The sequence below is a fragment of the Melanostigma gelatinosum genome, assembly GCF_949748355.1.
Source record: "Melanostigma gelatinosum genome assembly, chromosome: 3".
NCBI lineage: Eukaryota > Metazoa > Chordata > Actinopteri > Perciformes > Zoarcidae > Melanostigma > Melanostigma gelatinosum.
In genome coordinates, this window is record NC_136636.1 from 16,188,105 (window position 1) to 16,202,909 (window position 14,805).

Sequence of the window (14,805 nt, forward strand, 5' to 3'; positions counted from 1 at the left end):
TGTTTTGTTCAATAACATTTAGGAAAAGACATCAGTGAGACACACTTCCTTCTTTACAAAGAACACGGGCTCTGTAGTTCATTTGGAGTTGGTCCTGCATACACCGGCCTGCTGCTTACTAGAGCACCAAATGAAGATGAATCCACTATCTACCCCTGTTTGTGTAACATTTGATAAAAACTACAGTGATCAGCTGTTTTAGCTAAAAAAAAAAGACACCTTATATTAATGAGCCTTTTTTTTTTTAAAGATTGTTCTACAGGGCAGAATGGGCTCTCAGGGTAGGGAAGTCTGAACGTATTGAGAAACAGTGTTAGTTTTGGTCTTTTCATTCGATTTGTTCACAATACCAGAAACATAGAATGTCACCTGCTTTATCCTTTTAATATTTCTTTGGACATGAACTCATAGTGAGGCACACTTTTATAATTTGAATTTCTCAATTTCAATCCTTCAATCTCTTTTTCTCAAGTAATGTCTCTAACTGAACTTCTCCTCCAACAGCACCCCACCACTCCTGAGCCTCCAGGCTCTTCTTGTTGGAGTCTCTAGGAAGCCGCTCTTCTCTCTCTGCCTGCTGTCCACCAGTCTGCTCCCAGTCCAGCTCTTTAAACGAGGGTCCCCCTGGAGCGTCTCCCTCTGTAGTTTCTACCCCTTTGATCCTAGATAGACGCTGAGCGGACAGAGGACGCCGCCGGGGACGTCTCTCTGCTGTCCGACAGGAGAACCCCACTCCCTGAGCTGCATTCACTGTTTGAGTCTGCACCTGGAGGGGCGATAAAACAAAAGGGAGGGTTGGACAGATGGTGAGAGGAGTTCTATAAACAAACACCACATGAGAAACTCACTGCCCAAAAATCCAGTGCTGGGATTCAACCAGAATCTGCATGACGGGACTTCAGCTCAGAATAACTATTATCAAAATGATTATTAAAACAGAATCATTAATTATTTGGATATCATGGGAGGAAAATGTATTCATACATTTATGAATATATCTTCAAATTAATTGGCAGTATATCAATTTGTTTCAAATATGCTTCAGAGAAATTGTTAAAATAGTTCAAGGCCATAAAAAGACTGGAGTCTACAGACACGTTTCAGACTAACACGCTCACAAAGACAATGTTAACATACTAATACCATGTTCATGTTCAGTTCAGACTCTGAGCTTACAAACATTTGCTGATTAGCTTTAAACAGTACAGCCGAAGCTGCATGAGAATGTCATTAGTTATGCACATATTACGTAAAGTGCTGAATAACTTAAAGCTTTGACCCGATGATGGCACTGGATGAAAAGTCAGGGGATGACCAAAGTTATTACAATTCATCCGGAGGGAGACACACCACATCTTATTTGATATCATCCATCTAATAGTGGTCGCTGAAGGAAAAGCCCCGACTTTTCATCCAGTATAATTTATCCTCTGTATACGCATCCGTGGTCCCAACTAATTTCATGGCATTCCATTCAATAGTTGTGTTGAGATATTTGTATGAAGTCTGATCAGTCTAAGACTCTAAGTGGTCAAGTGACCGGCTGATAGTCCCACAGCCAGACCAACATAAAGATAACCTAAGTCCATAAGAGATGTTGAACCTTCGCAGTGACTTCTCTGTCAGCTTTGATCCATAACTTATATGTTTACCGGACTATAGTTTTTGATGGTAAATCAAAAAAAAAAAAAAAAAAGCGGAAGACACAAGATCATGGAGATCACGTTTCTTTTTGCTAATCTTTGCTTACGTGTTTCTTATACATTTGCTTGTTTTCTCTCATGCTGTACTTCACTGTTATATTTGCATTAATGTACTTTATATCAAAATAGGAGTTCCATAAATTGTGTAGAAATGACAAATACTTGCATCTTGCACATTCAATCCAGTTTAGGATAATAAGTGAATGACAAACTAGAAAATGAGTAAAAAGCTTAACTCCAAAAATGTGGAAGCAAGGAAATACTTCTTCTTTTCCAGGATGTAGTATATCTTGCTCGTCACATATTTTTCTGGTTGTTAGGCAACTATGGGATGCGCAGCAACACCTTGTGCTGCATCCTGAAGTCGGAACTCAAAATAGGCACTGAAATGTTGTTAATTGGAAGCTCTGGTGCGCTAAAGGTCTTCTGCTCTCTAATTGGAGGGGTTCATGGAGGCAGTTCGACTACTTGGCTCCTCTGTTTTTTAGTTTGTTCCTTGCAGGTTAATAGGACTAATTTCATACCCGTGTGCCATTTTGTCGACCTTTTTTTGTCTTTGAGTGGCTGTGAGTGTTTCTACATAACCCTCTTCTCAAATCAATACATCCTTACATTAAGCCAGACTGTCATTAACTGCAGACCTGATGATGATACACATAACAACTAACCTTTCATATGAAAAAGGTGACAGAAGACATAAGGAGGTTAATGTCATAGGTGATATTTAATGCTACATGGTAGAGGACAGGTTGACAAACTAAACCTTCTCATCGCTGAGCATATCAGTTGAGGGACAATGTATAAAAAGCACAAAGCTTCAAGCAAAGACTGCATTATAAAGTAACAAGTTATACCGTCAATACACAAATGCATTTCCCATGAAATCTATTTAACATTTAAATATGGGCTTTCAGATCAACACTGGCTGTAACCTTAACAAGATCATGCAATGATTTCAAACCATAAGATTGAACGAGGTGAAGAAAAAAAAAAAAAAAATACAGTGAAAGCTGCTGACTTGGTCAGTAACTCTGTGAGAAGCTCTTGAGACACCAAACAGCAAAGCGAAACATTTAGTTTTATTCCTCGTTAAACTTCAAAGGTAGTAAACAGAACGACACGCTTCAGAGACTGAATGTCACACGTCTGAGCTCGAGTTAGGAGACCTCCGACAAGAAATTGTGTTCAAATTGTGTTATGAAGCAACATGCGAACAGTACAGAACGTTAACCAGCCTGACATTTGAATCAGGAGCAACTCTGATCGTTTATGAGGAAATACTTTACGCTCATGTGTGCTAAACCTGCTGCTGAGTGTGCTATAATGCACTTAGTGAAAACAGAGAAGACCTAAAGGCTCACGTTGTTGTGTCACACTTGCCCAAAATATGATATTAGAAAAGATGAGAGAGATATTGCATTGGAAATCTTTTCATGTGGACAGAATATGAGACGAAGCACACAGGCGCAGATTAGAGAATTTAATCTAATTGCATGTAAACTGCAAAACGTATTGAGTGATACATTATTTATTCCAGACAATAACGTAGCATACACGGGACTATGACGACTTGTGGAAGGGAAGCTGTATACATGAGAAAGAAACCACAAACTACACAAGGTGTACTCATTAGAATTAATCCCGAAATCTATCTTTGTATAATGCATTTCAAATTCAAATGAACTCTTTGAATCAAGCCACAGGCTCTGGTTGATAATTCTAAACTCACTTCATGTGCATTTGATTGAAGAGATAAATGAAATAAAACATTAGAAATATGCATAGTGAGCTCTGATAGAGATAGTTTGGTCTCGTGTTGGCGTTCCCCTGCTGGTTGAACGCCTAAAGCAAAGCAGCAACATTTAATCAGTCAGTGGGGAAGAGAAGTCCCATTTGTATTGGAAGACACACTTTAGGAATAACATCTTAGTCTTTAAAGGAAAAAAGTTGTCGCTGCATTTGATCGGAGGGGTCGAGTGGTGCCTTCAGGCATCGGTCTCTGCATGCATCTGAGTGACAGCTGATGAGACAATCAGCATATTAAGGCTGAAACACACCACTAACTAAGAGAGCTTTTGAGGAATAGTTTGACATTTTGGTAAGTAGGAAGCTTAGAGCATAGTGATTAGGAGTTTAAAAGTTTAAAAATCTGCCAACCAGCACTTTCAAAGCGCACTAATTACCATGTTATCATCAATTGGTCAGTCTCAGACTGTTGCCTGGCAACCTCACGGTGAGTACAGCACTGCACCGGGCGATATTATATCTATATTTCTGCTTGTGTGCAGATAACATAAAGAAAATATAACATGTCAATTAGTGAGCTGTAGAGGTGCAGGCAGGCAGATATTTGAGTGTGACGAGCTGTTGAGGTTAGCTTAGAGCTACTGGCTCCAGCTTGATAAGAGATTAGTCAAGATATTCTCATCTAACTCGAAAAAACAAACAAGTGCATTTCTCAAAACGTCGAACTATTCCGTGGTAGAAAAATGTTTACATACTGTGAAATTGAAATGGTCGAGATTCAGAGACCTGAAAGACTCGTAATATCACCAGGAAGACTTGTGACATGACTTGAACTTGTGATTTTACATTGACTAGCCCCATGAGGCAACTAAATGTTGCACTTCATCCACTCAAAGACTTGTGACTTGTGTGGTTCCTAGACTGCTGTCTGACAGAGCGAGGAGGCCGGGGGTCGATCCAGTCACTGAGACGGGGTCGGTGGTGGAGCGGATGGGTGGGCTGAGCTGAGGGGAAACTGGACCAAAGACGCCTCCAGTGTCCCGAATGCTCCGCTGGTGTGGTTGAGCTGATCCCAGTGTGACAGGAGCATGGCTGCCTCTCACATTATCATTCAGTCATGTGACCCAAATGTCATCCCCACTCTGCATTCACCCATGACACATTGTCAACAACTCTCAGTTTAAATCTGTTTTGGAGCAAAGAGTGGAGATCCAAATGTACTTTTGGGGTATTGTTTCCTGTGGAGATGTGACTACTAGGTGTGAGGGTTCAGACAAATATATTATCAGTAACTAATTAATGTAACACCTGTTGAGGCAACTGAGTCGCTTTTTCGTGCAAAATCATTTACTTTCAATTTAAAGGCGATTATTGGCGAAGAATTGCCCTCAACTACTTTTGGAGAGGCAACAGTTAGAGAGAAATGAAAGTTAGGGGAAAGGTTTATCCAAAATATAAGTTGAATGTGGACACGGAGCACCCTGAATAAATCAAGCATTGTGCACTATGCTCCTCAGTGCAGACACCAAACTCACCCACTCTTGACTGTATCAGGCGTCTCCAACAGTTGTTTTGTACTTTCTGAGTCTGTACTTTATTTTAGAGACGTTGAAATCAACTGCATCTCTTAAGTGATACTTAGTGTCGCTAATTCATTTTTGTTGATTAGATATTGGGCTATATGTATAAAATTGACTTGAATTATTTGAAACCTTACATATATTTGTATATTTATAAACAACACATGCTCTCTGGCTTCATGTTAAAAATGAAATTCATACTGTAACATGTGGTCTCCTGTGTGTTTTACTTGTTTTATGTGGGTTTCTTCTGTGTATTTGTGTCTTTTACTTTTCACCTGGCCTATATATAGATTGTTTTTTATGGTCGGCTTGTATTGAATTGTACTGAACTGAACAATATGGCCTCTGCCACAAAGCTGTAGCAATTTGGTGCTGTTGTCATCAATTCCCACTCCATGTCGACTCGTGATTAGGCTCGCTTCATCTCGCATCAACCAGGATTTACTCTTGAAAACATTTGTTCACCAGCTTTTATGTCCCTCTCTTATCGTTGTGTGTGAGGATTCATTCGTGTCAAGTGGAAATTCTTTGAACGTAAGTTTTCCACATGCTGTCCGTGTAGCCGTGGACAGCCCCTTGGTGGCTGTGTATGGCAGCACGCTTCCACCAGAAGCTGTTGTGTCTATGCTTTTCATTAACACCTAGGAAGGTGTCCATCACGGTTTGCTTCTGCATGGCTGCTCATAAACAAAACAGCATGGAAACAAGGTCCAGCTCCCCTGGGTCCCACCCGAGCGGCAACTCCCACAGCCAAATGCTGAGCCAAGGTGCAGTGACATGGCATTCAAAAAGTAAAGCTGATTGTCATGAACTAACGGAGAAAACGTTCCTCCGAAAATAATACGTCAAAAGCTTTTTAGAGACAATATTATTGTATTAAAACCGATTCCACTTCTCTGAAATGTGTCTTGTGGCTATTAGAACGCTTAAAGAAGCACCAATCAATATTTTATAGCAATAATGAGTCAAATGACTGTGAAGCGTTTGCACCGTCTCTGATTCACAAAAGATATGGGGCTAATGATATTACCCATCAAATTTTGCAGTTATTTTTTTGTGAATGTTGCAAAGTATACAAGCACTTGAGGTCAATGCGTCGGTTGTGAGAGGGTCTTGCCAGAGGAACCTTTCTCTTGTATTTTCAAAAACAACATGTAGGGGAGCTTTATTCAGGTATTTCTCATGACACAACTGTCATTGCATCCTGTCACTGCGTCCCAAAATAAACGAGTTTGAGCAAACACCTCTTATAAATGTGCTTCAGTTAACACCGACTCTCTGAAGACGCTAATCATTTCACTGTAACTGTGTGTGGCTAAATAGCACAGATCTTTGTGAATCTGACTGTTTTTACAATGAGGCTCTTTTGCATAGAAACAGACTCATTTTGCGCTGAATGAAGGCATATTTCCGAATTAAAATACGTGCCAGTAGCACAGGAGCGCCAAGAAGCTATTTGCTTGGCAGAACAGGGGTGCATTTCAGAATTATGAGGTTTCTTTTTGGGGTAATTTCTGCAGGTTTAGTGGCTGCAAAAGCCACGCATCCTTCTGTGAATTCGCCCATAAGTGTAATGTAAAATAATCACCTGACTGTATTTTCCCTCAGCTCTACTGAGAGTTTTGGTGCCCGCCCATTGTACAGTACCAGCTCAGCACTGCAGACAGAGAAAGTTAATAACGAGCTGGAGAACATGCTGTAGCGTTTAGCAGCTAAAGACACTGATAGTTCACTCCACAGCAGAAACGGAGCTGAAAAGAGACTGAATAATGGACTTCAGTTTGTCAGGATGCCAAAAACATGGCTCCAAATCACTGCTGATGTTGCTCAACATCTGCTGCATGTGTAGGCAACTGTTTGCTAACATATTTACCATATCAACATACGGTGTTATAATAATGGTTATGTAGGGATACTAAATGCTGTCATTGCCCATCAGTATGACTGGCGAGCCTCCGGTCCGGTGCAGCTTAACAGGGCTTTGAAACCCACAAGGTTCAAATACAAAACATGTGTGTGCTTATGCGGTACAGCATGGAATAGGCCGACACGAACCTGAGACTTCGGAGTCACTGTGCAAATCCTCTTCTTCCAACAGCTTCCTTTCTGCCTTTCGGACTTCAGGCACATAGAAATCTCCCTGCCGGGCCAAAGGGGCCATGAACTGGATCAGACCCGCTCTGTAGATCTCGAGGAACGGGTGAGCACACAGCCTCTTTTCCTGAGAGAGATCATTTAAGTTGGAGAGAATAAAAAGCAAGTTGAGGATTTACAACAAATACAAGTATACAACATTACCAGATGCGTTTTCTTCAATGTTTGGGTGTTTAGCTTGACCAGCCAGATGGTTCGTTACACAGAACCGTCTGATACGCCGCGTTTGTAAATGGGGAGACACTTTCAAAAAAATACTTGGCAGGTAATTGGATGAACCATCTGTCAATCAAACTATTGCTAGTTGGGAGAAGAGAAAAGCCTTCAGTGTCGTTCTTCGCTCTCCTTTCAATGAAGAAACACTCTCCAGTTCTGATAGAACGGATGCTTTTGCTGCATCTACGCTAAACCTCTTTCGGAGACGCCATTACTGCTTAGAACAAACATGGCCCGTAGTTGCCAGTGGCTCCTCACAGGACGCTGAAACACCAGAGTAGGATACCAGCACAGACTTGTCAATGATCCCACAAGTCTGCGTCCTTTCAACAATGAGTGAGAATGACTTGATTTCATATAACCTCACTGCTCCACCCCCTGAACTATCATCAATCGCTTTCTCCTGTCTTCACATCACACATGTGATGCAACACATCTGTCTTCATGAATGTTCAGCCTCCACACGCTACCCCGCCTGTTTAAAATGCTGCTCTTCTTCCGTTACTTGCCTCACTCTTCTAGAAGCGGGGAAGTCTCGCATGACAGACAGCACTCCACGTCTCCGACTCATTAACCTTTCACACACCATGTTTTGTCATTCCGCTCATGCACATCCGACGTCTGTTGCTTTCACCCTTTGGGCATAATGCTAAATGTCGAGCAACACTAGAAACACATTGCAGTGCAGCATCTCAATGGGATAAGTTCGGTGATTTGTTTATATTTGTACTTGTACTTGTACTTGCATTAGTACTTGTTTCATTTGACTAACTGTAACTTATTTGTTGCTGTTTGATGCAATTTAACAAATAAATGAACTTGATGTTGGTTATCGGATGTGATATTCTGCATCAGACTAAACCACAAGCAATATTATTTTCTTGTGGTTAAAGGGCATTCAGAGCGAGTCATGACAGAGACCACAGCATTTGGTCTGGTTTAAACTAATGCCACTGATTCTACAGAGGGGCGCCATTTTGACCAACAAAACAAACGCATATTGTGTCCATTACTGTCATCCAGGTGAGCTTTCGACTTGTTTAAATGTCTGGATTTATTAGGACTATGCTGCTTACTGTTCATTTTCTGAAAACATTTAAGATCAATTTGAAATGTAGACTTGAGTCCAAATGCATTTTGAATAAAATGCATTTCTGTTTAAAGTGGTATCAACGTTCAATAACGTTGCAAACTTCCCCGCAGTGCAACAAATAAAGGATTATCTCATTTTATCTTGACATTATTCAAACTGAAATGCATTTCTGTTTATCACTATGAGACAGGTCTGAAGTATATAGTTTGAATAGTTTTAGATAAATACTATTAATGGCATCTAATGGTTGAAATGGTAGTAGCATATATGTTTAAGCGGTGTAGCGATTAAGAGGAGGTTCTTGGAAAATGTTCTCCCCTGTAAAGGGTCCCTTGCCCCCAAAAGGTTTGAGAACCCTTACTTAAAAGAGGGCGTGGCCTGTGTAAGTTAAATTGACCATAGAAGCGTGGTATTATGATTATGAAGACCTCTGTATTCACACATTGCACTGTTCCTTCATCGCCAAACCTTGTGTTTCATCACCGGCTTAAACGATATTATAAGTACGCAGACCATCAATCATTTCTTACACCATGGCAAATTCATGTCATCTCTCCAAGAGTTGAAACCGCTCAGATTACGTTTGTTTCTCGTCAGACCCCGGGAGTACGGAGTCTCTGTGTCCCTGGCTGATGTTCCAGTTTCAGGTAGGTGAGTGTTTCGAGGAACAACAGGAACGTCGCACGCAAAGGATCTCATAATCAGGCTCACAGCCTGAACAGACACACATAAGATACATTCTTTATAGGAGACAGCTGACTTCTTTTTAAACTTCAGCCTATCATTTCGCTCACCATCTGTCTCTTAGCCCAATTATGACAGCGCTGCCGTTCCTCTCACTGTCGTCTGCAGGAACAACGTTGTCAGTTTCAGTGATTTCAGCAGCATCAATAATTGGTGCACTTTTCCTTCAGGAACATCTGTGTGTCCTCATTGGCTTGCTTCATCAGCTACTCCTACATATTGCATATTGATGCGCGCACATGCATGCCGACATACACACACAAGTTTAATTTTGCTGTTCAGACCATCAATAAATGGTCAGGTGTGAAAATGAAGCCGAGCGCAGACACACTGTCGGTACAACAGCTACATAGAGGGGTTCAGCATTAATATTTAACTGGCAAATTCAGATTTGTCGGAATGTTTTTTGCTTTAATTTACAGAGTAAAATTGATGCACATTCAATTTGATTTGGTTAGTTGGTTCTTAAAGTTGCACAACAAAGGATTGGAGAGCAACTGATAAATACTGTAGGGCTACTGCAGAATAAGATCTACTAAGTACTGTCTGTGAAAAGCGCTATATAAATAAAATTCATTCATTCATTCATTCAAGATGTGCCGAATGAGAGTAGACTCAACAGTCTAACGGCGCACTTAATAAAAGAGCCAAGAACAAAAGCATTATGCAAAAGAAGGGCTTTTAAAGCCCTGCATTTACACTGAAAGGACAATAATAGAAATATCTCAATAAAAATGAATATATGGTAGCTAACAGAGAGAGGGGCTCATTTATACCAATCCTGGACTCTTTGCAGGAGGGAAGCTTGCACAGGATGAAGAAAGTGGGCATCTGTTTGCGTCACAACATCCCGTTAGGATTTAGTGATGTGTTGATCTGACGTTTCAGGAGGCCACATAAGATGTCCACATTTTTAATGTAATTCATCACAAGAGTTTGGATTTGCCTTGCAGTGATTTCTAGTTCCTGGCCCTCGGTCTAATGTCATCAGGACATTATTATTTACAATGTGGGAAATGGAACATTGTGACAAAATTACGTTCATAATGGAAATGAACATCAGGTCCTGCAAAATGTCCCCATGATCCTCAGCAATTATGTGAAGGTGCAGAGCAACAATGGGACCTAATGAGTCCTTCAAGATGGCTTTCTCAAAATGTAAACAAAACCTGTAGTCGGACAAAACAACTCATCGGGGCCTACTGCTCAGCCACCCATGTCTTGTTCAATTTAATTCAATTTATTTCAATCGCTCAATATCACAAATATCTGTCTCAGATGGCTTTACAATCTGTACAGCATGAGACGTCCTCTGTCCTTGGAGCCTTGCATCGAATGAGGAAAAAACTCCCAAAAAAACCCTGCTTGTGCTGCTGTAACTTGAATATACGTATACGCCATTCGGTTTCCCCCTCATTGCTCTGTGATACACTTTAATTTATACAATCTATATTCGTCAATTTGTTGACGCAGTCCAGCTTACGTTTTCATGATTTTAGAAAATACTTTCCTTTCCACAGTAAATCGTTTTTTGATTTGTGACTCAAGCATCTATAATTTTAGTTTTCTTAGCGTCTTATTTTACTTTAAAAAAACATGCATTCATGTAGTAAGCCCTTCAGGCTTCTGCTCAAAGCTGAATGAATCATCATCTGTGGATCTGGTTTTGTAACAGAATATTTCAAGGTTTTAAAGTATTTTTTTCCTTCATGTTGCATAGTTTATTCGCCCAACGACTGAACAGCCACTCAAATGAATCCCACCTCAAATAAATTCCTTCTAAAAACAGAAATTAGAAGCTGCATTAGCACATTCACGTTTTGAATGTTCTTTTCATTACAGGTGCAATATATACGAGATTGGGAGCATTTTGATTGCCCGTCAACGCCTCTTCACGTGGTGGAAGCGAGCCGGCGGCTCACAGCTAATGATAATAACAGTGTTACCAGTGCAAACAAAGGCTACAGTGCTGACAGAGCTGGCGGTGTTTACCTGCAGGGGAACTGCAGAGTGGGTACTCCGCTTCCACGACAAAAATGCTCATTGCTTATGAATGAGAGGAACATAATGTGCATTTTTGTAGAACATATGGACGATGTAGAGCTGAAATGATTCTTCAAAATGGTAAACGGACTGTACTTGTATAGAGCTTTTCTAGTCTTCTGACCACCAATCATTCATACCGCATTCACACACCGCGCAAGGACACATCGACATGGACTAACGGAGCCGGGGCATCGAACAGCCGATCCTTTGATTGAGGGATGACTCTGCTCCACCACTGAGCCAGTTGCTCGATGAGAAGTTTGACAGAAAGTTTATTGGCAACTATTTTAGAAAATCAATTGTAATTTTTCATGCAAAAAATGACAAACATCCTCTCGATCCATGTGTCTCAACCACAAAGGATTTGCTGCTTTTATGTGATAGCAAAACGACTATCTTTCGGTTTTGAACCATTGATCAGAGAAAGCAAGTGTTTAGGAGTCGTCATGTTAGGCTTTAGGAATTTGTGATGGTTAAAAAAAAACTGTGATTATGTTCTGACATTTTATTCATTTAGGAAATAATTAGCAGATTAATAGATAAATAAAAAATGTGTTGCAGCCCTACAGTGTTTTATTTATTTATTTTTGTAAGACCTGAGAACATCTATATTTCGTATATGCCACTATACATCTCATATCACTTACAATCACTGCTAGGTGAGTTAAACAACAACCTAACCCAGTGAGCCTAGATATATACGCTGAGGTCAGTTTCTCTGTGTCCTGTAAACAGAGGGCAGGCAAATAATTGGACCCACAGTGGAATAGCTGAGACAAACTGTGCACGGTAGACTTCTGTAATTGGGTAGGTGATTGAGGACAGTGTAGTTATAGATTTGCGTTTGATTTTCTCTGTATTTTCCTCCTGCAGTATCAGGGCCTCGGAAGACCTGGGCAGCACTTAAGGCAGTCGTCATAGTAAGGTCATTTCTGTCTGCACATCCTCCACGCCATAGAAATGTCAATATATTATTTTGTTTCTCAGGCATGAAAACATTATTACACTGCAGCATTATTAAGGGAATAGACATGGGAAATTACAGCAGCCAACAGAACATGATCTCACCTTTCTTAAATCGTTAAAAAGTTGAGGAAAAAAGAGGCCGAATTGAATTCTTTGCTGCATGTCGCCGTTTCAGACCTCACTGAAGTCTACTGTTGCAAACCACGACTGGAAAAGCATCAATCACAAGCAGGTAAATAAGACAATTCTGTCCATCACCATCAATGCGTTTCAAAATATGGAGGAGAAGAGCAGTAACCCACACTCAGTCTACAGAAGGATCTTCAGGACTCAGTCTGTGCCACTGGCACCATGCATGGAAGCTCAGCTAATGGGTGACAGCTTAGCTGTTGAGCTAACTCTCACAGTCATAGTTAAATAAACCTTGTTATTATGGTGCTTTCTTTGTGAAGGAAAATCTGAATCAACAAAGGATTCAAAATGAAAGACATTTGTAGAGTGTAGGGGATTACCAAAAACATCATGCAGAATAGGCACACATGTGAGTGCACACACACACACACACACACACACACACCTTTAAATCCCCTCTCAAGCATTTTCTCATGCCAGCTGTGTATTTGTGGCCCCTCTGCAGTAGGGCCTGAGGGAACTAGTGAAGGATGGTCTCCATGAAGAAGAGGATGTGCTTGTGTCCTCTCTTTCCAGGTTCCTAGCCCGGGGAAAAACATCTGCAAGGGACCCCTGTGCAAATACTTCACATGTGCCCTTGGGTATTTTAGAGCCCTAAAACAATATCTCTTTGTTGATCTGGAGTGCTATTTGTAATTTGTAAACAGTCAGTCCGTATCATTTCCGAAAATAATAAATAAATACATCTTCTTTCAATATTATTGTATTTTTCCGGATTTTCCTCTTGAGACTTTGATGTTTAAGTGTTAAAGTGTGAGTCTTGTTTTCAAGGAAAGTTATTACTAAGTGTAGATTTTCTTAATGTGTTTTACTATAATTTCCCTTATGAGTAGCAATTCAATGAGAGACTAAAGAAGAGTCATTTTATTTCCAGTAATGAGCTGATAGTAGTGGGGAAGACAATATTTTACCAGCGCATATATGTAAATACAGTGAATACATTTGTGCACCTTCTTCTACAGCCCAAAATGATATCGTCAACGTTCTTGCTTTGTCCGACCAAAGAAACCCAAAGATATGCAACTTACAAAGGGCATCAGAGAAAAGCAAAACTGCAACGTGTGCATGTAAAAATCACCTCTCCCAGCAGCAGTCTGTCAAACAGACAACATGCCACAGGAGCAACTGTGTGAAAACACCTTAACAGCCATGCTAATCAGGCTAGACGAGCTGTGCAGCAATAACACAGGGAAGAGGTGGGCGGAGGAAATGCCGCTCATGTAGAATCGTAAAGTAACAAAAGTGCAAAGAAAGTGTTAAAGTAATCTCAATGGAATTTTTTTTTGTGTGATGTTTCATAATTTTTTAAAAATATCTTTTAGGTTTCTGTTCCAAATATGTTGCAAGATTGTGCTCAAAGCACATCATTTTAGCAATGCGTAAAATAAACAATAATCTTAATTCATGCTCAGGTGCTTCAGCTGTACAGACCAAGGTTGACTTATCTGCTGTAGCATATGGTGACAATACGTTACAGAGATTACTTGAGGAATAAATCAAAACTATTAAAAGTGTGTCTAAAAGGAGAAAAGTTTGGAGTGACACCACATCCCAGGGGGCATTGCACCTCCTGTATGTTAGAGATAAAGAGTCAGACTAGATGAGATAAAGACAGGGAAAAATTGATGGAGAAAAGATCTGGTGCCTACGGGGAGATAAATGGGAAAAACAGAGGTGTTTTTATTTCAGAGGAACACAGCAGACAAATGATCATTCCAGTCCAGAGACGGATACAAACAACAACCTCTGCCTCAACAAAGGCCACTTGTCTCCTGAGGAGAAAGGCAAAAGGAAGTGAACACCATGCTGTCAGCATTAAAGAGGACAGCTGAAGGGACAACGTGACGGATAAGTGCTCCCAACCATTGTACTGCATTCAGAGCATTTAAACGCAGCTCTTTTTAGGTATATTAAGTACAATTTACCATTTCCTTGTGAGCAAGAAAAATAGCAACTATACACCCACCACTGAAGCAATATATATTTAACCATCAGCATGGCAAAACATAACATCAATAGACAAGATACACCAGTGACACATAACACGCCCCCAACTTAAACAAACAGACGACGAAACTCATTCAAAGGTGAAAATATATTGATAGAAACAGCAACTTTTTTAATTTGTCATTGCAGGGTAAACACAGGTGCAATGAATAACATTAATTATGGCCCTGTTCCATTTAGGGGGACCAGGGTCCTATTGTGCATGCTGGCTCACTGGAATGTCTATGACACTAAATAGAATGGGACCATAACTCACTTTATGAATTCCACGTTTACCCTCCTATGACATGTCAGAATAGATGTTGTGAAAAGTGCCCATCGATTGTAAAATTGATCTGACACGGATCAACTTGAT

General features: G+C 40.4%; 1 protein-coding gene across 1 annotated transcript in view; it reads right to left on the reverse strand.

Moving 5' to 3' along the window:
- Nucleotides 1-445: 445 nt before the first annotated feature.
- tex264b (testis expressed 264, ER-phagy receptor b) overlaps nucleotides 446-14,805 on the reverse strand; it is a gene marked incomplete at both ends in the record, with an annotated part of 29,473 nt that continues 15,113 nt past the window's right edge. The window contains 4 exon segments of the mRNA XM_079266112.1: nucleotides 446-658; nucleotides 660-662; nucleotides 666-766; nucleotides 7,088-7,253. Coding sequence (XP_079122238.1) covers nucleotides 446-658; nucleotides 660-662; nucleotides 666-766; nucleotides 7,088-7,253 — 483 coding nt within the window.